At 47.5% G+C, this 25,750-nt stretch overlaps 1 protein-coding gene across 5 annotated transcripts in view; it reads right to left on the bottom strand.

Moving 5' to 3' along the window:
* The window catches only part of Adamts10 (ADAM metallopeptidase with thrombospondin type 1 motif 10), a 32,621-nt gene extending 17,854 nt beyond the window's left edge, over positions 1-14,767 (bottom strand). The window contains exons 1-10 of one of the 5 annotated variants that reach the window (XM_036170580.1): positions 14,471-14,767; positions 10,068-10,254; positions 9,503-9,849; positions 8,174-8,330; positions 6,442-6,659; positions 1,595-1,678; positions 1,346-1,491; positions 595-638; positions 362-467; positions 133-279 (exon numbers count right to left, since the gene is read on the bottom strand). In XM_036170580.1, coding sequence (XP_036026473.1) covers positions 133-279; positions 362-467; positions 595-638; positions 1,346-1,491; positions 1,595-1,678; positions 6,442-6,659; positions 8,174-8,330; positions 9,503-9,849; positions 10,068-10,155 — 1,337 coding nt within the window. In that variant the 5' untranslated portion in view covers positions 10,156-10,254; positions 14,471-14,767. The other 4 variants (XM_036170579.1, XM_036170581.1, XM_036170578.1 and 1 more) reach the window with 4 other exon arrangements.
* Positions 14,768-25,750: the final 10,983 nt, after the last annotated feature.

The following is a 25,750-nucleotide window of genomic DNA, read 5'->3' on the forward strand; positions in this document are numbered from 1 at the left end:
AAACAGCTATAATGCCAAGGGCCTGCAAGGCCATGACCTCAGGATTATATATACCCAGCTAGGTGGGGTGGAGGAGTCAGCTCCCACATGACCATGCCCCCACTGAGTGGGCAATGTATGGCCCATCCTCACTCCAGAAAGCTGGTGATGTAGTCTCGACTGCATGATGACCACACGAATGGATTAGTCTTCATGGTGATGTGGGCAGCCATGAGCTTTGCTGGGTCTTGACCACGGGCCCCGCAGCCGTTCCCCACACCATCGTGATTCATGCCGAATCTGAGAAGAGGGTCGTCAGCTAGCTAGGCACTGATGGGACCCATGCAGCTCCTCTCCCCCCACCCCCTGCCCCTGGTCTCACGTGTGCCCGATCTCGTGGGCAATGGTGAACGCCGTGGCCAGGCCAATATCTTCATTGATGCTGCAGCTCCTCTCCCGCTCACACATCCCACCCACAGGGGCCAGGCCTGGGAAGGGAGTGTGGGGCAGGTCAAGGGACCCGAGGCTGAGCTGGCTAGGTCCTATCCACCACGGGAGGTCTCCCCAGGATCAAGGCCACCCTCCATGGGGCCTACAACCAATGGGACTCAATACCTAGAGTGCCGCAGGGTTTGTTCTTGTAGATGCAGATGTCATAGCTGTGGAAACAGATGGCAGTGAGAGGGCTGGGTGGCCTCCCTGGCTGACGCCAGAGTCCTCAGTTCTGGGGAAGAGGGTGTGAAGGTGTGTATGTATACACGTGTGAGTATGAGCTGCAAGGTCTTTTGTGGTCCTGGATGAACTTGAATTCTCCATAGAGCCAAGGATGACCCTGAGCTACTGGTCTTCCTACCTCTACCTCCCAAGTACTGGTATTTTAAGTGTGTACTAATATGCATGGTTTTCTATGGTACTGGAGATTAAACCCAGGGCTTTATGAACGCTACTCAAGAACTCTACCAGCTGAACTACATCCAAGCCTAACCCCTACCCGAGACAAGGTCTCACAAATCCCAGGCTGACCTTGAACTCCTGATCCTCCTACCTCCTCCCATGCTGGGTTGACAATTGCATGACAGGCTCTGGGGGTTGAATCTTGCCTAAGCCTCATGTAGTGTCCCCAATAGAACCAGTCAGCTGATCTTGGGGATACTGACAATAAATAACTGACTTACTAAGTGACTGATGAAGGAGTGCATGTTTAGGGCTCAAATGTCAACCTCCCATCTTCAGGTTCTCAGCATCTTTTCTCCTTGGTTCCTAGCCCCTTCCATCCACCAGCAACTGTCCTCCTTCCTTAGGCTCTGATGATCCCATTTCCACCTACTCCATTGGCCTTTGCCTTGGAGTCCCCCCTTTTTCTTACCGTGTGATGAGCACGGCTGTGTCATGGTTGGCCACACCATTCTCTGGGATGGCGTTGCCATGGCCATTGTGGCTCACAATGGATTTCTGCCACTTACAGAAGCTGTCCAGTGATTTCCCAGCATGATGGGTGATCTCCAGGGTAGGCTGGAGATGGGAAGATTGAGGTGCATGGTTGCTCCACCACTCTGGAGACATCAGGCAGCAATAGTGTGGCTAGAGAAAGGGTGACACATCCCAGATCCCGCACCTGGTCCTCCGTGAGCAGGATAAGGCGAGTGACGAGGATGTTGACGGTGTTTCCTAGACTCGAGTCCTGGAAAAGTTTGGCAACCTGACCTCCAAGAAACAAGAGAGACCGAGTCTTAAGAGGAGCCCAGAACAGTAAAGGACACAACTGTGGTGATGGCTCAGTTGGTAAAGCACTTGCTACACAAGAATGAGAACCTGAGTTCAATTCCCCAAACCCACATTAAAACCAACTAACAAAAGACAGGCACAGGTAGAACCCTGGGGAGCCAGGTTAGTTGAATGTACAAGTTCCAGGTTCAGTGAGAGATCTTGTCCCAAAAGTAAGGTAGAAAACAAAAGCTCCACCCCCTAGTAAGGAGCTATTGTCAGTTGATGGCTTCTAGGAGAGAGAGGGGGACAGTTTTCATCAGAGATGTAGTCCCTGGTTGGTTGCCCAAACACATACAGCAAGAATTATTTGGACTCAATAGGTTAAAAAAACAAACCAAAGCAAACCAGGTGTGGTGGCATACTTTAAAATCTTAGCACTCAGGAAGGAGAAAGAGTTCCAAGACAGCTGGGGCTGGGGAGAGGGAGAGGGAGAGGGAGGGGGACATGGTTGGGGAAATACGGGAGGAGTTATGGAGGTAGGGAGTAGAGGGTGGACATGATCAAAACTGTATACACATGACATTCTCAAGGTTCAAATAAAAAATGTACATATAAAAAGGAGAGCCACTGCGGAAGACACCAGTGTCAGCCTTTAGCCTCCACCCCTGTGCACACATGCCCCTCTGCCCTGAAACTAAAGAGCAAAAAGCAGTGATAGTCTGCTTTGAATACCTGCTGTGTGCTGGGTGCTAGTTAAAGTGTGCTGCCTGTAGCATTTCATCCCCATCTTAAAGATGAAGGTGCTGATGCACAGAGGGCAGGCACATGCTGCTGGTGCCATAGGTGATATTCCAGTCTGCACTGCTGACCAGCATGTCTCTCTCTGACAGTCCCAGTTCAGTTTCTCTCTACCTGTCCTCCATCTCCCATCCTTGTCCCCTCCCTACATGCCCAGCGGTTGCATGAAGGATATACCTATGTCCTAACACCTCTGCAGCCTGAAGGTACCAATTTAAACATCAGTACCGGAGGGTGGAAGGATGAAGGCCAGAGGCGATGGAGAAGCAGTAAGGCATGAAGAGGAAGTAGCCTAAGGGTTAGTTAAGTGAACCCAAGTGATGGAGATCAGGCAAAGCAGGAATCTTAAGAGTACTGGGCTATCACTTTCTAACTGGAAATCCCCAGGAAGCCTGGCAATGTATGAAACATTGAAAGCCTGAGCAAAGGATGCAGGACTGGAACAGAACTCAGAGACAATGTTGTCAACATCATGTGTCATTTATTAGTCTGCTAAAGTTTGTCTTTAAAATTACATTGTGTGTGTGTGTGTGTGTACACTTACATGCTCTTAAATGTGTGGATGTCAGACAACTTCTGGAGATCAGTCAGTTTTCTCCTTCTACCATAGAAGAGAGAACTCTGGTTGTTGAGCCTGGTGAAAGCACCTTTACCCACTGAGCCATCTTGCTGGCCCTTGTCTTTTTTTTTTTTTTTTTTTTTTTGGCTTCAATGAAGCAAGAACCCATTCATTAAACCTTACTACATGCTGTGTGTTCTACCACAAAACTGTCTTCCTCTGTAGTTACTATAGAGCCTGCTAACAGGGGAAGGAGTTGAGGACCAGGGAGGCACAGGACCTTGATCAGTTCTGGTATAGGAACTGAGTACAGATGGCACCATGGATCCCTAGATTTGTCACCCACAGACAGATTAAATATATGGACAATGGGGTGTGGTGTGGTACACTATTAATCTCTGCACTTAGGAGGTGGAGTTAGGAAGATACTGGGTTCAAAGCCAGTCTCAGTTACATAAAGAGTTGAGTCTGGACTACATGAGACCCTGTCAAAGGACATGAAGAAGGAGAGAGAGGAGTAGAAAGAGAAAAAAATACCTCACAAAAATTTGCATGTTGGGCAGATGGCTCAGTGGATAAAGTGCTTGCTGTACAAACTCGAAAATCTGATTTTGGATTCCCAGCACCTCTATCTATAATGGCAATACTAAGGGAGCAGGACAGGCAGATTCCTAGAGCTCAAGCCAGCTTTGCCAGCTGCTGAGCTCCAGGTTCAGTGAGAGACCTTGTCTCAAAAAGAAGACAGAGGGACTGCAGGGTCAGTCCAGGAGTTAGGAGCACTGGTGGTTATAGAGTACCCAGGTTCAATCCCTAGCACCCACTCGGCAGCTCTAACCACCCATAACTCCATTTCCTGGGATTCCAATGCTCTCTTCTGGTCTCCAAGGACCCTAAATGCACATGGTGCACAGACAGGCATTCAGGCAAAACACCCATACATCTAAAATAAATAATTGAAAAAAAATAAGATGGAAAGTGATTGATGAAGACACCAGTGTCAACCTCTGGCCTTCATATGCATGTACACACACCTGCACACATATGAGATCTATCTATCTATCTATCTATCTATCTATCTACTATCTATCTATCTATCTATCTATCTATCTATCTACCTACCTACCTACCTACCTACATCTATATCTGTATCTCTCTATGCCATACACACAGAAAATCACATATGTATTAAATACATACAGACTTCCCCTGATTATTATTCTTTAAGTAATACTGTCTAAAGCCAGTTTAAAGTCTTTGAGAGGATGTGCATAGGTTATATGAAATTCTCCATAGTCTAATGTGAGAAATAAATACTTGGAGGCTTTGGCATTTATAAGGGTCTTAGAACCAACTGCCACTAGACACAAGGGATGTTGTAGATTTGAATGTGGAGCAACAAGGTTATCTGTTTTTGTTTTTGCCTGAAATGATCTCACTATGTAGTCCTGGCTGTCCTAGAACTCACTGTGTAGCATAAGATAGTTTCAAACTCAGAGATCTCTTGCCTCTGCCTCTCAAAGGCTGGGATTAAAGGTTTACACCACCACACTTGGCCAAGGAGGTTATTGGTGTGAATGAATAGGTAGATACGTGTGTGCAAGAACACTGCATGCACAGATGTGCATCTGTGAATGTATTGCCAACCTTAATGAGTACTTGTAAGCTGTGTGTTTTAAGTGTGTGTGTGTGTGTGTGTGTGTGTGTGTGTGTGTGTGTGTGAAGTAGCCAGAGGTAACAGCTGGTATTTTCTTCAGTTGTTCTCTACTTGTTTTTCTGAGATAAGGTCTCTTACTGAACCTGCAACTTGCTGACTGGGCAAGGCTGGCCACCCGGCAAGCCTGAAGGATCTGCCTGTCTCCCTCTCCCAGGTGATAGGATTACAAATATGTACCACCATGCCCAGCATTAAAAAAAGAGAATGTGTGTGTGTCTGTGTGCGTGTGTGTATGTGTGTGTGCGTCTGTGTGCATGTGTATGTGTGTCTGTGTATGTCTGTGTGTGTATGTATGTCTGTGTGTGAGTGTGTGTGTGAGTGTGTGTGTGTGTATGTGTGTGTGTGTGTGTGTGTGTACATATGCCATAGCATGCATGGGGAGGTCACAGGACAACTTGAAGAAGTCAGTTTTCTTTTTCTATAGTGTGCGTCCTGGGAATCAATGAATTCAGATTTGGCAGCAGGCACCTTTATGTGTTGAGACATTTCACTGACCCATTTGTTTTTTTATTTTTTAAATGTGGGTTCTTATGCACAACAAAGCACTTTACTGATGCACCAGCTCTTCAGCTCCTGCAAATTTATTTATTTATTTATTTTTGGTTTTCCGAGACAGGGTTTCTCTGTATAGCTTTGCGCCTTTCCTAGAACTCACTTGGTAGCCCAGGCTGGCCTCGAACTCACAGAGATCCTCCTGGCTCTGCCTCCCAAGTGCTGTGGTTAAAGGCATGCACCACCACCGCCAGCTGCAAGTTTATTTTTATATAAAGCAAACATGTAATGTAGCACCTACCATGGGTTATGCACTGTCTCATTTTTCTTTTTTCAAGACTAAAATAAATCTTTTTATTTATTAAAAATTATTAAAATAAATTTTTAAATTATGTGTATGTATGTGTGTTGGCATGTGAGTATGTACATGTGAGTGCAAGTGAGCAAAGTTGGCCAGAAGATGGTGTAGGATTCCCTGGAACTGGAGTTATGGTGGTTCTGAGTTGCCATTATGTGGGTGCTGGGCACTGTACTCTTTACCACTGAGCCATCTCTCTGCTTTCCTATAACCTCTGCTATCCTGTGCTCTTTTGTTTTTTTGGTACATCTTTGACTTGCAATCCTCCTTCCTCAGCCTCCAAGTGCTGAGATATTAGGAGCTTTGGGATCCCAGAGCCTTGTATGTATTAGGCATGCCATGCACTGTTATAAAAGCATATCTGTTCACTGGGTCTACTGCAGTTTTTACATGTGGTTAACACAAGGCAGAGAGGTAGAGTACCTTGCTCACTTAAGGCAGTGGTTCCCAACCTATGGGTCCTACATATCACATATTGACATTATGATTCATAACAGTAGCAAAATTACAGTTATGAAATAGTAATGAAATAATTTTATAGTTGGGGTCAGCACAACATGAGGAACTGTATTAAAGGGTCACAGCAGTGGGAAGGTTGAGAACCACTCATCTAAGGGGACAGAGCTGCAAGTACACCATCTCCACTAGAGCATCTGGCCCTAGACCTTTGGTATGACACTTCTTCCTAGCACTCTACACAGACCTCTTTTCTTATTCCTCTGTCTCCACTTTATTGTCTTGGCCCTTGGTTGTAGATCAGTGGTGAGGGTGTGACACCTATAGGCTACCTGCAGGTCCCCAGGACTCCAGGCCCAGGAAGTGGGAGGCACTTACAATGTTCATGATGGCCAGCACATACTGTTCCACATCTCTCCGCCCATGGTAGGCCACCATCATCTTGTCAGCTACCACCAGGGTCTCCACATAGCGCTCCCTGCTGACTGATCGCTTCAGGCCAGGCTGGCCTCGCTCCGTTTCATTGCCCAGGGGCCTGGCAGGCGGTGGCTTTAGGGTACGCAACCACCATGGACGACCTTTCCATGGTTTCTCATCTGGGAGACAAAGTAGAGCCACTGAGCACCTATTGCTGGTGGATAACAGAACTGCCTTACAACTCTCATACAGAACTCTAGGCTATCTGTGACTCTTCTGCCTAATAGTCCTAGTAGACAGCATTTGTTCTGGAACTCTCTCTTTGTTTTTTTGTTTTCGTTTGTTTTTTGAGACATGGTTTCTCTGTGTAGCTTTGCGCCTTTCCTGGAACTCACTTGGTAGCCCAGGCTTGCCTCGAACTCACAGAGATCTGCGTGGCTCTGCCTCCCGAGTGCTGGGATTAAAGGCATGTGCCACCACTGCCCGGCTGAACTCTTTTTGAAAAGATGTATTTATTTATTATTTATTTATTATATAGGAGTGTATGCCTGCAGGCCAGAAGAGGGCACCAGATCTCCTAACAGATGGTTGTGAGCCACCATGTGGTTGTTGGGAATTGAACTCAGGACCTTTGGAAGAACAGCCAGTGTTCTTAACTTCTCCCTCCAGCCCGTCTCCACCTTCCCAGTACTCTGATGATGGGTTTGTGTTCTCACACTGGCTTCATATAGCTTTCCTATTCTCTCACCTTCTAAATGTTCCACCTGTCATATTTTGAACATGATTGTATGAATAATACTCACGCCCTTCAGCTGATTGCCTGAGTGTGTTGTATATGTGGAGACCAGAGGTTGACACTGGGCATCTTCCTCGACTGCTCTCTACTGGATATATGGAGGCAGGGTGTCTTACTAGAGTCAGAGCTCACTGATTCATCTAGTCTAGTACCCAGCTGCTCCAGGGATCCCTGTCTCTGTCTCCCTAGCCCTAGGGTTTTAGGTGGCCTGCCATACCCACCTGGGTGCTAGGGATAGGAACTTATAAACCCTGGCCTTGGGGCTGGAGAGATGGCTCAGAGGTTAAGAGCACCGACTGCTCTTCCAGAGGTCCTGAGTTCAATTCCTAGCAACCACATGGTGGCTCACAGCCATCTGTAATGAGATCTGGCGCTCTCTTCTGTGTACATAATAATAATAAACCCTGGCCTTCATGTTTACAAGGCAAGGGCTTTACTCACCAAGCCATCTCCTTAGCCTTGCTTCTGTGTGCATATTTTGTAGGACCTTGTGTAACTGGGGTAAACATTCTACCATGGAATTCACTCCTAGCTCTTGGCATTTTGGCTGCATAGTCACTCAAGTGTCTGCTATGACCACTCTGCAGCTTAATTGTGTGAGCTGGCAATAATTCTTTGTAAGGAATGTTTTCCCTACTGAACACCTATCACAGACAGCTGGTCACAGCAATGATGGGTTACTCCACTGCCTTACAGCATCATCTACATCTTTTCTGGCCTCTTGCCCGCAGATGAATGAAGCCCTAGAATTCAATCGCTGTTCTTTCACAACAGTGTCTTTCCTCATTATATAGGACCCTGTTGACCTTTGTTATGGAAAAACTCTGCTGCCTATTTTTGCCTCAAAGGAGTAATGTCATGTAACCTCCCTGCCCATCCCCAAAGACACAGGAGTACCTCTCACTCCACAGGCTGTGTCCAGATGGGGGTGACGCAGAGAGGAACGCTTGTATACTACGTGGGGGCCACTCTCTTCTGGGCCACGGCGACCTTTGGGCCCACCTTGCAGGGGCTCAATCAGATACTCTTCCTCACCTGCCACGATCAGACCATGCTGGGTGGGGACAGAAAGCTCACTTCAAACTCTGGTATCCTGGACCCCCTGTCTATGATTTCATACCTTCCTTCCCCTTTTTCATTACTGGGAATCAAACCAAGGACCTTGTGCATGCTAGGCAAGCATTCTACCACTGAACTACATACCCAGCCCTTCTTTTGTTTGGTTCTTTTTTTCTGATGTGGGGGGGTCTTATGTAGCCCAGGCTGCCTTAGAACTCACTCTGTAGCCCAGGCTGGCCTGAAACTTACTATGTAGTTGAGGATGACTCAGAACTTCTGTCTTCCCCTCCCAAGTGGTTAGGATTGTGGGCTTGTGTCACCACACACCTGGTTTGTATTCTGTTTGTGTGTGTGTGAGTATGTACACATTGTATAGAGATGCCCAACCTGAGTACTTGTGCACAGGCCAGATGAGGAGAAGGTCTACCCCACACTCTCTGCTTTATCTTCTCCAGATAGGGTCTCTCCCTGGATTTGGAGCTTGCTGTTGTCTGGCTAGAGTGGTAGGCTATGAAGCCCTCCAAAATCTGCACGTCTACACCTACCACCTAGCACTTCATTTACAGGTGTGCACAGAACTGAACTCAACTCCTTGTGTATAAACTCTACTAACTGAGACTCCTCCTCAGTCCCTCCCTTAAAAGAAAGAATAAAAGATTTAAAAAATTTAAAATTCAATTTCATTATTTCTCCCCTTTCCTCCCTTCAATCCCTCCTAAACTTTTTAATTCCTTAAAAAAGGTGTTTTTACATTTATTTGTGTGTGGGTGTACACATGCCACAGCACATGTGTGGAGATCAGAGGACAACTTGAGGAAGTTATTCTCTCCCTCCAAGATGTGGATCCTGGGGACCAAACTCAAGTCTTTAGGTTTGGCATCAAGTGCCTTTGTCCCCTGACCATGTCACGGGCCCTACTGTTACTGACTTTACCGTGCTATGCTATTTGTCTACTTTCTTGAGAAAGATGTCCCTTTACTTTCAGCCTTACATAAAGCTTATCATTTTCCTTTAAGTACATCTTCAGCTGCATCTCAAAGGACCGACCAGCTCAAAATACTTTTAAAACACCCCACTATGATTGCTCCATTCTGTTGATTATGTATTTTTCTAAACTTCCAGAAGGAAGTGAGCATTTCCCCCTGCTTCCCAGAATCCTCAGCTCACCAGGCCCCCACAGGTGCTGATGGCCACGTGGGAGCTACCAGCCTGGCCTTGTAGGTGGCCAGCGTAGAGGCAGTGGGCTCGGGCAGCCCTCTGCCAGGCCAGGCCCTCCCGTGTCCAGTATTCCACGGAGACGTGCCCTGCCAGTAGACGGGGGCTGCGGGTCAAATTCAGCAGAAAGTGAGTGCTGGGTGCGGCCACCTTGTAGAATAGTCGGGACTCCGCTGTGGCCCCTGTACCCCGACGCTGCCTCCGGAGGGCAGGTTGAGAGAAGGCCAGCATTGCCCCGTTATGGTCCACGCGAGTTGGGAAGGCAATCTCATAGCTCTCCAAACTGGACAGGAGTTCATCTGTAGGTAAAGGGATCAAGACTGGGGTCGGTCCCTGCTGCTGTAGCCAGTAATGCTGGCCTCACCTATCCCTGAATCTAGGTCACCAACTATTCAGCCTATACACTCCCAGGACCCACGAATCCCCCCAACCCTAGTCCACTGACTTTTTCTCAAGGACCAACTGGCTTCCTTAGTTTCTTGTTCCATTCGAATTGCTACCAATGGATGTTTCCTACCTTGAGATCTGAAGGCATGCATGACCTTGAATGTGAGGCCCAGCCCCAGGGCAAGGGCCCAGCGGAGGATCTGGCAGGCAGAAGCCATAGGGGCTACGTGTCCACATGTCTCTCCCCAGCCCCGGCTGTTGGCAGCCCCTACAGTGCTGCCTCCCCTGTTCACAGTCTGGGCAGCATCACTGGTCTCCTGGGAAGAAAGACTGAGTTAGGAGGGGCCTTAGTCCCACTGCCCAGCATAGCTAGTGCCAAGAATTCTTGCCAGACTGAAAGGGGCGTCTTGCAGCCTCTCCATGACCAAGGCACTTCTAGCAAAAGATTCCTGAATAGTTTTAGTATTTGTTCCCATCTGCTACCTCCTCCCCATCATGTCCATTCAGAGGGAACAGGGACGGGGATAAGAAGCCACCTTCTCAAGTAGATGATCTAGAACTACCCGGGAGGTGGGCCTCTGAACATGCCTGTCAGGTGTAATACTAACTGAGGTCACTGAGTTGGGAAGACCCAACCTAAAAGTGGGTGGGACCAATCCCAGGGCAAGGAAGGGATCCTGGACTATATGAGAAAGTGAGCTAGCGCCAGCAAGATGGGTTAATGGGTAAGGATGCTTGCCACCAAGCCTGACAACCTGAGTTCAAACTCCCAAACCCACATAGTGAACAGGGAGAACTGACTGACTCCTGCAAGTTGTCCTCTGATTTCCAGTTGTGCCTGATTTACACACACACACACACACACACACACACACACACACACACACACACCCCAAAACAAGCAAACAAATGTAACTGAAAAAACAAAGCAAGCAAACAAACCAAACAAAAAACCGAGTCATTTGAAAGCTGGGGCGATGGTCAGGAAGAATTTCCAGTCCATAATTAAAATCAAAGCAGGCACTAAGATCGTCCAGGCTTCCTTCAAGTCCTCCATCATCTTGGTATCTGGCTTTGGATCCCTGTTTTTTTGTTTTTTTCCCCCCTCTGATTTTTCCAGACAAGGTCTCTCTGTATAGCCTTGGCTATCCTGGTACTCACTCTTTTTTTTTTTTTTTTTGTATGTGGAGCTGAGGATAAAACCCAGGGCCAAGCAAGCGCTCTACCACTGAGCTAAATCCCCAACCTCGGTAATCAGACTGGCTTCAAACTCAGAGATCCACCTGCCTTTGCCTCCCTAATGCCAGAATCAAATATGTGCACCACCATGCCTGGCTTTTATAGGTAGGTTGTTAACATCCCACATCATCGTCACATATTCCCAGGGGCTTTCCCTCATTCTACTTACCTAGCCTTGCTCTTTAATTTTTAAGAAATTACATTCCTTTATTTTGTGTGTATGGAGGTCAGAGAACAACTCTCGGGAGTTGGTTCTTCCACCATGTGGGGCCAGAGGACTGATCTCAGGTCATCAGGCCCGGCAGCTTCTTTACCCACTGAGCCACCCCACCTCACTTGCCGCTAAGCTTGGTCTTCACTCTGCCTTTGCTCTCAGGCCCAGCGGGCGTGTCCTCAGGCGTCTGCCCCAGGCTAGTCTTTTGCAGACACTTCTTTGGGCTAAGCACTCTGTGCCAAGCCCCTTCCCTGCCCTCTGGTCTCCACCCTCCACCTCCTCTTCTGTACAAATCCAAGCCCCCCTTAATCACACACTGTCTTGTTTTCTTTGCATTCCAGCCAAGTCTGAGAGTCAGTCCCCAAACAGGGCAGTTTGGCAGCAGAGAGAGAAGCCGGAATTTCTCCAAGATGCTAGCGGAGAAAGCCACATTCCCTACTTCTGCTTGGGTCCTTCCAGTAATAGGAGGCTCTCTCAGAGATTTTGAGACTCTGCAGTTTTGTTCAGCGGGGCTAATGTATTCCCTCGGTTGAGTGGTGGGTTCCTCCGTCTTCCTCTCAGCCCCCATTTCTGAGGGGGAGGGGGGCTCATTTGTTAGTATAATAGTTCAACTTGTTAGGCACTGGGCAAGGAGACCCAGCCCCAAGGGGTACAAAGGGAAAGAGGCAGGTTGATCTTCAGCCCTAAGCTGCGCTTTGTTTGTTTGGTTTTTTTTTTTTGGAGACAGGATCTCATATCCAGGTTCACCTCACAGATGTTTTGTGTAGCTAAGAACTTGAATTTCTGATTCTCTTGCTTCCACCTTCCATGTGCTGGGATGCCACCATAACCAGTCTATGCAGGGATGGGGATTGAACCCAGGCCTTAAGCACTCTACTAATTGAGCTATATTCCCAGGTTCCTTGAGATGAGTTTCTGGAGTTCAAAGTTTGCTGAGTCTTCTGATGCCTTCCTTGGGCCTGATAAAAATCCTCTTGGTCTTCATCCTGCCTCAGTTCCTAAAGTAACATCTCCCACTCTCCCAGAGGCCTTCCCTTTCCTTCTTGCCTCTTTCCCACCACTCCACCTTCTGTGGAGACCTCAACTAAATCTGAGACTCACTCAAGCAGCAGGCGAGACAGCTCAGTAGTTAAGAATGCTCACTGCTCTTACTCCCAGCACCCACATTAGGAAGGGTCACAACCACTTAGAACTCCAGTTCCAGGGGATCTGATGCTCTCTTCTAGCCTCCATGGGCACCTACATAAACATGATACACATAAACTCGTGCCAAAACATACACATATACATTTATATAAGTAAATATATTTTGAATATATTTAAATTTTAAAAAGACTCTGATCATGATCCCCTCCAGCCTTAACTATTCCACTTCCACTCAAGGTACCAGCAATCTCAATGCAAGAGAGGCAGTGGACCCAGCCTCCCAACTTCTGCGCCTTTCCCATTCTAGTCCTACCAGGGGTAGAACCCGATTGTGGTGCCTTTGAGACCCCAACCCCTAGTCCTCTACTCTTGAGCTCCCACTACCCCCAATAACTGCACAGGCTATTTAGTGTTTCTGGCTCAGGTGGGGATCAGAGGCAGGGTAGAAGGAATCCACTGGGTGAGTGACTGATGGAGGTGGGGGCGGTCGCCTGCCCACAGGGTGATAACTTCTGGTAGGAGTGGTACAGCGCCCAGATCCCAAGATGGGAAAGACCACAGATAAGTCAGCAGGTCTGGGGAGACAAGGCCTATTTGAGGATGGCTTCCAATTGAGAAGGACCTACACTACGAGTATGTATATGTACGTGCGTGCGTGTGTGCATGTGTGTGTGTGTGTACCTAGGCTTGGCCCCTTTCCCCCAAACCCCTCCTCTAGCTGGCTGGAGGGAGGCCACCAGCTTGGGGGAGGGGGCAAGGGCTGCTCCTCCTGGAAACTATGGCTCCATCTCATCCCTGGGATCCTGCAGAGACCAGCACTCCACACCAAGACCTCAGTAGGTCAGGCTGTCAGGGAAACCCTGGAGCAGAAGCTTCTTAGTGGAGGACATAGTTTCTCTGGCCAGACATAGGCAGCCATTACCCTGGAGCAGTAGGCTTCCTCCAGGCATTTCTGGCCTGGCTGCTGTGAGCAGATAGACAAAGGCCCAGCCAGAGAGGAGGCCTGAGGAGGAGGGACTGTTCAGGTCACCACCCCCATTCCCACCAACCAGCTGCTAATTAAAGTAGGGAGACACTCTGCCTTGAGAGTACTGTGGCCTAGGTTGTCCCAGCCAGACACACAAACAAACACATTCTATAGGGCAACCACACCTGTATAGCAGGAAGGCCTGGTTCACTAAATCCAAACACACAAACTACATACTCCCAAACCTATGTATACATAAACATATTTCCACATGGACACCCAGACGACACACAAGCCCAGACAAACATGTACATCAGAGGCACACACTTACACAAGCCAAGACAAATCACAAGCCTAGGGGCCTACACACACTCGAATTTAACACGGAAAGCCAACTCAGAGACACACACATGTGCACCACAAGCTTACACATTCACAGAAGAGGAGACAAACTCAAATCCTACAAATTCAAACATATATACACACAGGCATTTCCACTAATCACACTAAAAATATGCAGCTATTCAGAGACAGACACACTTGGCATCTACACACACACTTGGCATCTACACACACACACACACACACACACACACACACACACACACACACACACACACGACAGGCACTTTTCTGAGTGCAAACACCAGTTTACCCTCAAAAATCCCCCCAGAGTCTCTCCCAGATGCTGACAGCCACAAGGAGACACAATCCGAAGAAGCACAACCATTTGGATTCGCGGTTGACCCCGATTCCCCCCACCCCGCGCGCTCCCCGCCCGCCCCAAACCTGAGCCAACCCAAACAGGCGTTCTGTACCTGCATACTTGGGGACATCCCGTACCAACACAACACTGCGGGATCCATGCAGCATATCTTGTCCCCGACACACACAAAGTCACTCAGTCACTCATAGTCACTGCACTCCGGGAACTGCGCCGCCCAAATGGGTCCCCGATCGTCGGTACCTGTGTGCCTGGGGCCTCTAGTCCACGGTGGCCGCAGTCTCGCCGCCCAACGCGCAGGAAGAGAGGGAGCGAGCGCACGGTGGCGTGGCCGGGGGAGGGGGCGCGGGAAGGCACTCACTTCCTGAGCAGCTTGCCAGGGTTATAAAAAACCCCAAACTCCGCCCGCCGCTGCAGCCGCAGCCGCAGCCGCCCAGGGCCTCAGGCTGGACCGGAGCCAAGGACCCCGGGGCCCGGATTACCCCGCCCTGCAAAGGGCGCCCCGCACGGGTGGAGATGCTGGGGAGGAATTTGGAGTGGGGGTTGGGATGGGGAGTTGGGGAAGGTGTGTGTGTGGCGGGGGGAAGCTAGGGACGGGGATAGAAGGCGGGGGTGAGGGGAATGAGATGGAGAGTGGAGGAGGAGAGGGCGCACACAGTAGGGGGATGGGCGGGGAGACGGAATAGCAGGTCTCGGGTTTAGGCGGGAGATGGTTGGGGGAGGAGAGTTTGAAGAGAGGTGGAGGAGGTGGGGGCATGGAGGAAGAGGCAAAATTGAGTTGGGTGGCGAGGGGGATGGGACAAGGGGGAGAGTCCACTGTCTCGCCGCGTCAACAACAGCTGTTATTTATTGAGGGCTGGTCCTTGCTCCAGCAAACATTTATTGGGCGCCTCCCCGTATGCCAGGCACGGTGCCCGAGGGTGACTGAATAAATCTCAGTTGGGTCCCGGCCTTCATGAAGCTCCTGTCAGGGGGCGGCTTTGATCTCCCTTGGCTCCGCCCTTGAGTTGACTACTCTAACTCTCTACAGTGGAGTAGGCCTGGCCAGGCCCATTTTACAGATGTGAAAACTAAGGCCAGCCAGAGGGTGTTGTGGTCATCTTTGGGGCACAGTGCTTAATCCAAGAGGAGTCAGAACATGAAGGAGATGACCCGTACAGTGGAGCAAGACTGGGATTCCAGTCAGCTTTATCCCAGGCCTGATTGTGGGGGTGTTAAACAGTTACCCATGGTCTCAGAATTCCAGGCCTGGCCTCCAGAGAGAGCTTTGACCTTGGCCTTGACCGTCGCTGATTCTAGGTTTACTTATCCTTAGAATGGGGTAATGATAGCCTTTGTAGGGAGGAGGGTGGTTGCGGGAGGGAGCAGGGGAGTTTCAACCACAAACATTGACTCTGAGCTGGGTTCAGCTAGGGATACAGTCTCTAACCTGAACCTCAACTCAAACCTGAACTTGGAAATGACATGTATGCATGCACGGACGCCATCCAGAGGGGCAGCTAACCCTTAGATACTGCAATCGCTAGAACCCCCACCCATCTGTAAAACTGCTGCCCTCTGGGCCCCTTTTCTGACCTGCCTGCCCTAGCCCTCTTGCTCAGGTTGTACAAGTGTTGAAGGCTGCTCCAGCCACCTGTCCCCAGTTTGGGGATGGCTTCTAGACTCACAGTGGGAATATTTTCAGGACTATTTTGAGCTGGGTGGCTTCTTCCTAGGTGATTCCCAAGTCCTGCTACTTACCAGCTTTGAAACCGAATCCCCTCAATTCTTTTGCAAAACCATGGCTTTGCGCTTCCATCCCCTCTCCCCTTTCTGCTACAACCCCAGAGTTTTCTTGGGGCCTCCTTTTCCCATCAGGGTGGCACATGTGGCTTCAGGGATTGGAGGGTGGCGGTGTTGGACATGACGTCTTATCCTCAGTGAGCTCCTTTGGGACTTTTGCAGGGAATTCTGGGGCTTTTACTTTGATGTATTTTTGACTTAATTACTTGTATTTTTATGTATATATGTGTCTGTGATGTGGGTGCACTTGTTGGGGACGTGTAGTGGACAGAGATTGCTGGATGTCCATCTCAGTTGCTCTCCAGTTTATTTACTGAGGTAGTTTCTCACTGAACCTAAGCTCTCTGGTCCACTTAGTCTATCTAGCCAGTTTGCCCAGGAGTTCCCTGCATGCCTGTCTGGATTTTATATGGGTTCTGACGATCTGAACTCAGTTTCTCCCACCCCACCTCCGGATAAAGAAAGGCTTTTTATTGGGGGCCGAGGAAACGAAGCATGCAGAGGAAAAGACCCTCAGCAAAACAGAGAGAGTGTGTGTGGGTCACTCAGGAAGCTGAAACACCAAGCTCAGGTTCTCGAGGTAGCACAGCAAGTACTTTATCCACTGAACCATGTTCCTGGCCTTTTCATTTTATTTATTCTTTTTTTTTTCTTCGAGACAGTGTTTCTCTGTGTAGCTTTGCGCCTTTCCTGGAACTCACTTGGTAGCCCAGGCTGGCCTCGAACTCACAGAGATCCTCCTGCCTCTGCCTCCCGAGTGCTGGGATTAAAGGTGTGTGCCACCATCACCCAGCCTATTTATTTAATAGTTAGGTCTCACCATGTTGTCCATGCTGGCTAGAAACTTCTGTGTTCAATCATTATGCCTGGCTCACTTTCCTGAGGGCCTGAGACAAGGGTTGCACATCACAGAACTTGAATGGAGTGAGATTTAAGACAAGGTGTAGTCAAGAGGGAGAGGAGACCTCCTCCTGCAAGCATGAAAACAGAGGCAAAGGAGACAGTGCCCTGGGGCCATCATTATATGAGGGCTGAGCTGGCTGATCCTGAAACTGACAGCTGGGCTTTCATACATTCACCCCATCTTTATTGATCACTAATTTGTGCCAGGTATCTACCCTAGGACTGTGAGCACAAGACCAGGAGCAAGTGTCCATTCCATGCCTCAGAACCTTTGAACTTGTTCTTCCTACTTCCTGCTATATTCTTGTTAGGAGTATCCAGTCTCAAACATCACTCAGCAAGATTGTCCTGACCTCACACTTCAGAGTCACACCCTTCCACATCCCCTTTCCCATTTCCTGGTTTATTTTACTCTTGCCAGAAGTCACAATCATCAAATATTCTAAAGAGAATGCTTGTTTGTTTTTTATTGATATTCCATCTTGTCCACAAAAAGACCAGCTTCATGAGGGGAGGATTTTTTTCTCTTCCATTTATTTATTTTCAAATATATATTTTAATTTAGGAGGATTAGAATAAAATCACATCATTTTCCCCTTGCCCTTTCTTTCTTCCAACATCTCCCATGTACCCCCCTACCACACTCTCAAATTCATGGCCTCTTTTTCTTATATGTGTGTGTGTGTGTGTGTATTTATTAATCATTTAACCTGTCCATATAATGTTAGTTTATGTATGTTGTCAGGTCTGACCATTTGTTATTAACCAATTGGTGTGCTCTTCCCTGTGGAAGACCGCCCATTTTCAGCATTCCTTAGTTCTTTGTCTGGGGTTGAGGCCTATGAGATTCCCTCATTTCATGTTCATCCTTGTTCAGGTCATGTATAGGCAGCCATGCTGGTGAGATTTTATCTGTGTAGCTTCTTACAAAGAGACACAGTCTTAGAGCAAACTCCTTGATGCTCTGGCTTTTACTATCTTTCTGCCCCTTCTTCCGAATCCACTGGGACAGGGCTCCACAACTCTGCATTTTGCTCCTTTGTGATTTTTCTGGAATGTTCTCTATCTGTTGCAAAGAGAAGTTTCCTTGATAAGGAGCAACAACTACCTTTATTTGTGGGAGGGATGGTTTTTTTCATCTCTGTGGCTCACAGGAATATTCTCTAGGATCTCACACTGAATGAATAACAATATTGAAAAAATGAGGTGATAAAAGGCAGAGTGGTGCCATGGTGCTTTTGTTTGTTTGTGTTTGTTTGTTGAGACAGAGTCCCATATAACCCAAGCTGGTCTTGAATTTGTTTAGTTAAAGATGACCTTGAACTCCAGATCCTCCTGTCTCTACCTCCCAAGTGCTGGAAGGACACCCTGGGCCACTGAGTCCTGCTGATGTAGTTTGAATGTTAAGAATTTGTTCTGGGATAAGGTCTCAGTAAGGGCAAAGCACATGTGAACAACAGTGTTTTAAGCCAGCTTGGACTGACTTTTAAAAACTCCTTTGGGGGAAGATGTAATTTACAGTGAATGTTTAGAATCCTAAGGGATTGCACTACAGGGCTGGCACTGGGGGTGCAATGGAATCCTGTTGTTACTTTAGGCTTTGGAATACGGCAAAAGATGGGTTGGTTAATAACAGTATGTAGGGCCTTATCTTTTAGGGGTGTGTGTGTGTGTGTGTGTGTGTGTGTGTGTGTGTGTGTGTGTGTCTGTGCTTACATGCCCATGTGTGTATGGGTACAGATAAAGGCCAGAGGTTAACCTTTGGTCTCCTTCCTTTCCACTTCTTAAATTGTTATTAAAATTTTTATTTTATGTTAAATTATAAGTATGTATAGGGTGTGTGTGTGTGAGTATATGGATCTAAGTGCAGGTAGGTGCCCTTAGATGTCAAAAGAAGGTGTTGGCTCTCCTTGGAGTTGAAGTTACCGGTGTCTTGTGAGCTTGGGAAATGAACATTCTTAACTGCTGAGCCATCTCTTTAGCCTGTTGTTGGTTGTTTATAACTCTTAGCTCTTTGCGGGGGGGCCTGCCACCCAGCACCCAAATAATCACACACATGGAGTCTTATTCTTACTTATGAATGCTTGGCCTTAGCTTGGCTTGTTTCTTAAACTATCCTGTCTACCTTTTGCTCTGGGATTTTATCTTTCTCTGTTCTGTATACCTTTTTTTACTTCTCATTCCAGGGCTTGCTGTGTAGCTCTAGTGTCCTCCTCTCCTTCTCCCTTTCATGCCTTAATCTTCTCTTTCCAGATGTCTTCTCCTGTTTATTCTCTACCTGCCAGCCTCACCTATCCATCTCCTGCCTATCTATTGGCCACTCAGCTCTTTATTACACCAGTTAGGTGTTTTAGCTAGGCAAAGTAACACAGTTTCACAGAATTAAACAAATGCAACATAAAAGAATGCAACACATCTTTACATCATTAAATAAATGTTCCACGGCATAAACAAATGTAACACATCTTCAACTAATATTCTACAACATCAGCCCATTTGTTCTTTTTGGTTTTTTTGAGACAGGGTTTCTCTGTGTAGCCCTGGCTGTCCTGGAACTTGCTCTGTAGACCAGGCTGGCCTTGAACTCAGAGGTCTCCCTGCCTCTGCCTCCCAAGTGCTAGGATTAAAGGTGTGTGCCACCACTACCACCCAGTTATTTATTTATTTTTTATTTTTTTGTTTTGTTTTTTGAGACAGGGTTTCTCTATGTAGTTTTGGTGTCTGTCCTGGATTTCACTCTGTAGACCAGGCTGGCCTCGAATTTACAGAGATCCACCTGGCTCTGCCTCCCGAGTGCTGGGATTAAAGGCATGTGCCACCTCTGCCTGGCTAATTTTTTTTTTTTTTCTTTAAAGACAAGATCTTATGTATCCCAAACTGGCCTCAAACTCACTGTGTAGCTGACAATGACTTTAGAATCTTGTTTCTCCAGCCTCTTCCTCCCAAGTGCTTGGGTGACAAGGCATATACCACTGTAACTGGTTTAAACTGTGCTGGGAAATCAAGCTAGGACTTCATGCATGTACTTTACCCGCCTTAGCCTTCATCTTGTGTTTTGAGACAGGGTCCCCATCTCTGGGAATTGATGCTTACTGATTAGACTAGATGGTCTGGTCAGTGATCCCCAAGGAATTATCCAGTTTCTGCTCCCCAGTACCTGGATTATACATGTGTAGAACCATACCTAGCTCTTTGTATGTGTGCTGAGACTCAACTGCAGGGCCCCAAGCTTTTGCAGCCATCCCCCAGCCTTGAGGCACAAAGAGGTTGAGTATGATTGTGGTCACACATTTCTGGAGAGAAGAACAACTAAAGCTTTGATGATGAAGATACTCCCCTAAGGATAGGAGGGGATCCCAGAGGCCTCTGGAAGTGAGTTGCAAAGGAGTGACCCCCCTTTCTAATGACCAGTGCTCCCATGTCCTCTTAGACCATTTGCCAGGTGTTTTTCCCAGATGGTTTAGAGGCCTCTTAAATCTTGAGACAAATTGTATCTGCTAAATGGATCAGGTGAATCATTAAAAAAGACCAACCCTACTGCTATCCTATTTAGCAGACATTCTAGGTGCATAGAAGTATTCACGTAGCTCGGGCAAGAGGTCTTGTATTATGCTCTCTAGAGGAACAGAAATGATGGCATGAATGTATATGGGAAGATTTATCAGACTTGAGTTTGGCTCCAGCACTTAATGTACAAAAGCCAAGTGCAGTGACATATACCTGTGGTTGGATCCCCACACTGGGGAGACAGAGACAGGAGAATTCTTTGGGCTCACAGGTAGCAGTATAGCCCAATCAGTGAGCTCTAAGTTCAAGGAAACACTCTGTCTTACAAAATAACACATACTGAGTTCTGTTGAGAGTGCTACCCTTAGCATGCAGGACTCTCTGGGTTTGATCCAATAGTGCATAAGATTGGGCATGATTGCACAAAGCTGGGATCCATCCCATCCTTGGGAGGTGAAAGCAGGATTAGAAGTTCAAGGTCATGAGCCTGTGAGATGGTTCAGTTTGCAAAGAGACTTGCTGCTAAAGCTGATAACTTCAAGTTGCAGAACCCACACAGGGGAAGGACACACACACACACACACACACACACACACACACACACACACATACATAAATGTAAAATAATTTAAAAGGTTCAATCAGGATAGCTGTGAACCATGTGTCTTAGTTGGAGTTTTATTGCTGAAACACCATGTTTATGGCAACTCCTATAAAGGAAAACATTTAATTGAGTAGCTTAAAGTTCAGAGGTTTAGTTATCCATTATAGTTATGGTGGGAAGCATGGTGGCTTGCAGGGAGACATGGTGCTGGAGAAGGAGCTGAGTTCTATATCTGGATAGGCAGACAGCAGGAAGTAAATGCCACTCTAGGCATGGCTTGAGCATCAGAGACCTCAAAACTCACCGTGACGCATACTGCCTCTCACAAGGCCATATCTTGTAACAGTGCCTCTCCCTATGGGCCTATGGGGGCCATTCTTATTCAGCCCCCACACTATGCTTAAGGCCCGAATGGTTCTGGCCTTTCCTGTCCCGGCTGTCTGTTAGCCTATGGTTTTCTAGAAATCTCATGAACACTCCCATGTACAGGAAAGGACAAACTTTAAGCCCTTTGTGCAATCCTGTGACCCAAGATTTCATTTTTCTAGATTAAAATCCTATCCTAGGCACCTTAGATCCACTCTATAATTTCATTTATCAAAATAGTTGGGGGAAGAGGAAGAAGTGATTTTTTTTTTGGTTTGTTTTTATAGCTGGAACTATAAAGTTGAGGTACAGCTTTTAAGTCACTGAAATTGTGTATTTGGCTAATGGTAAGACTTACTCTACCTTGAGACATCTACACCCACAGTAAGTGTATCTTAGTATCTTATCCTTTCACTGAGCAGCCTGTTCTTAAACTTGTGTTAAAACCTGTTTCTAATCCACAAGGATGACCCCACCATGGACTGCTGGCAGTGGTCCAGAGGGTGCCTGGACTTGTCTACTCTGGTGACCGGTCTAGCGAATAACCTAGCTGTCATCATAGAGCCTCTGTCCAGTGACTGATGGAGGCAGATGCAGAGATCCACGGCCAGGGACCAGGCTGAGCTCCGGGAATCCAATCCATGAGAGAGAGGAGGGATTCTGCAGGCAGGGAATGTTGAGATTATGATGGGAAGATGTGCAGAGATGACCGGCCACACTAGTAGAAGCCCATGAACTATGGACTGGTGGCTGTGGAGCCCCCATGGAACTTGAATAGGCCCTCTGGATATAGAAGATGGTTGTTTGGCTTGAACTGTTTGGGGGGCATCCAGGCAGCGGGATTGGGATCCATCCCTGGTGTATGGGCAGGCTTTTGGGAATTGGGTGCCTGTGGTATGATACCTTGCACAGCCTTGGTGTAGTGGGAAAGGGCTTGGACCTGCCTAGACTCAGTGTGCTGGGCTCTGCAGACTCCCCATGGGAGACCTTGATTTGGGGGTTGTGGGGATGTGAGGTGGCTTGGGAGAGAGGGCTGAGGGGTGGGAGGAGGGAGGAAGTGGGATCTGTGGGTGGTATATAGAGTGAGTAGAAAATTTCTTATTAAAGAAAAAAAAAGACCTTTTCCTAATAAACTTCCTTTGTGCTTCATACTGGCTTGTCCTGAATGTTTTGGTTTGTTTGTTTGTTTTGTTTTTTTGAGACAGGGTTTCTCTGTGTAGTTTTGGTGCCTGTCCTAGATCTTGCTCTGTAGACCAGGCTGACCTTGAACCCACAGAGATCCACCTGGCTTTGTCTCCTGAGTACTGGGATTAAAGGCATGTGCCACCACCGCCTGTCTGTTTGTTTTTTGAGACAGCATCCCACTGTGTAGCCCTGGCTGTTATGTAACTCACTATGTAGACCAGGCTGGCCTTGAACTCAGAGATCCGCTTGCTTCTGCCTCCCCAAGTGCTAGGTTTACAGGAGGGTACCACCACACCTGGCTCCTGAAATTCTTTTCTGCAGCAAGAAGATTAATTCCTTCTTCCCTTGGGTAATAGTCTCTGAAAAGAACTCTCCATGGGCTGAGGAGACTACAGAACTGGTAAGGTATTAACTGTGCAAGCATGAGAGGCAGGATTGGGATTCCCAGCACTCATTCACATAAAAGTGTGGTTGCACATGTCTGTAGCCCTAGTGTAAGGGCACAGGATAGGGAGCAGAGATAATGGATCCCCAGAATTCCCTGCTAGCCAACTGGCGAGCTCTGGCTTCAATGACAGACCCTGGCTTCAGTGACAGATCCTGTCTCTGAAGATAAGGTAGGGCTGCAGTGATGGCTCAGCAGTTAAGAGGGCTTGCTCCTCTTGTAGGGAACCCAAATTTGGTTCCCAGCACCCTCACAGGGCAGCTCACAACCACCTGTGATCCACCAGTTTCAAGGGATCCATTGTTCTCTTTGGGCCTCTGAGGGTATCTGCATGCATATGGTGCACATACACATATGCACAGGCACATATATGTAAAGATAGAATAAAAAGTAAAGTAGAGGTGAAGGGGAGAGTAATAATAGAAGATACTTGATGTCTACCACATACATGCACATGTACACCCCTCCTCTTCACCCTACCTCCTCACCTTTCCTTTGTCACCCCGCCCCCCACCTTTCTTTGGTCTAGCCCCTGTAAGCTGGCCCTCAAAGAAGATTTCATTCTCTAGGCTGAGGCTGTAGCTCAATGGGTAGAGTGTTTGCCTAGCACCGAGTGCAGTTTACACACTGATGGATCTAGAACTTGAGAGGTAGAGGCAAGGGGATCAGAAGTTCAAGGTCATCCTGGGATACCTAAGACCTTTCTTTTCTTTTCTGTTTGTTTGTTTGTTTGTTTTTTGTTTTGAGACAAGGTTTCTTTGTGTAACAGCACTGGCTGTTCTGGAACTCACTTTGTACACCAGGCTGGCCTTGAATTTAGAGATCCACCTGCCTCTTCCTCCTGAGTACTGGGACTAAAGGCATGCACCACCGCTGCTGGGCTCTGAGACCTCTTTTTTTTTTTTTTCATAAAAGAAACTATTTAATTGGGGGCTTACAGTTTCAGTGGATTAGTCTGATATCATCATGGCAGGGAGCATGGTGGCATGGAGGCAGACATGGTGCTGGCAAGGTAGATGAGAGCTACAGCTAGATCCATCCATGGCAGCAGAGAGAGAGTCTGGGCCTGGCTTGAGCTTTTGAAACCTCAAAGCCCACCCCAGTGACACACTTCTTTCAACAAGGCCGCACCTCCAACACCTACTGATCCTTTCAAATAGTGCCACTCCCTGGTGACCAAGCATGAAAATCTATGTGCCTGTGGGGCACATTCTCTTTTTTTTTCCATTTTTCTTTATTAAGAAAATTTCTATTCACTCTACATGCCACCCACAGATCCCATCTTCTCCCTTCTTCCACCTCCAGCCCTCCCTCCCAAGCCACCCCACATCCCCACAACCCCCAAATCAAGGTCTCCCATGGGGAGTCAGCAGAGCCCTGCACACTGAGCCTAGGCAAGTCCAAGCCCCATCCCAGTGTACCAAGGCTGTGCAAGGCATCACACCATAGGCACTGGGCTCCCAAAACCCTGCTCATGCACCAGGGATGGATCCACATTACCCTGTCTGGGTGCCCCCCAAAAAGTTTGAGCCAAACAACCATTTTCCGTATCCAGAGGGCCTAGCTGAGACCTTATCTTAAATATAAGATTTCTATATGAAGATTTCACTTGCTGCTATGGTTCGAATGTGATGCGTTTCCCATAGTCTCATGTATGTGGACGTGGTCCCTAGCTGGTGGTACTGTTTTAAGAGGTTGTGGAATCTTTAAGACTATGGCTTAGTTTGTAGAAGTGGGTCACTGGGTGGGCCTTGAGGGAATTACCCGCTTCTGATGCTGGTCTTTCAATGAAAGTGAATGTTCCTGTGGCCATGATAGATTGTATCTACAGAAACTGAGTCAAAACAAGCTTCTGTCATATACTTTGTCACAGCATATGAGACCAAAGGTTGTGGCTTGAAACCCACCTTCCCTATTTTTTATTTTCTTTGTAGTTTCTTATATGGAAAATAGGCCTAATAGCTTGGTGTGGCTGTACACCAAGTAGCGGCTCACAACTGCCTGCAACTGTTACCAGAGGATCCAGCACCCTCTTCTGGCCTCTGTAGGCACTTGCATTCATGTACACACACACACACACACACACACACACACACACACACACACACACACACCACATGACACATAATTTAAAATAAAAGATACATTTTAAAAAACTTGAAACAATACCCCCCCCCCAAAAAAAACCCCAACAAACAAGTATAGCAGTGAAATAAGCACTAACATTATGGATCTCACAGCTCGTGCAGGGTCTGTGTGAGCATATGGATATGAAGTTTGCATGCCTGGCCAGAGTGTGGTGGCACATGCCATCATGGATAAGCTGGAAGTGCCCAGATACATATAGGCCAAATGACAGAGACAAGGATGAAAGAGACAAGGGATGGTTTGACCAGGTGCATGTGTGTCTGGGTCTGACTGCCCCCAGCTCTCCTATGGGCCCACATGCAATTTACTGGGCCATGGCTGGTCATGGCATTGGTCCATGGAACTGTGATAACAGAGGGGCTAGGGCTACCCTATGCAGACCTTGCCAGGGCCTCTAATATACTCACATGCTTTGCACAGCTTTCTAATTTGTACCTTGATACTGTCCCCCCAATCCCTTGAAATCATCTTTTAAGGGCACTAGTTTGTTTTTGTTTTTGTTTTTTGTTTTTTGTTTGTTGCAAGTAATACTGGAATTGATGCCTTAACCCAAAGGGAAAGCTTGAATATGGAATTTCAGGCA

This window comes from Onychomys torridus, chromosome 21 (genome assembly GCF_903995425.1).
Source record: "Onychomys torridus chromosome 21, mOncTor1.1, whole genome shotgun sequence".
In the NCBI taxonomy this organism is placed as follows: domain Eukaryota; kingdom Metazoa; phylum Chordata; class Mammalia; order Rodentia; family Cricetidae; genus Onychomys; species Onychomys torridus.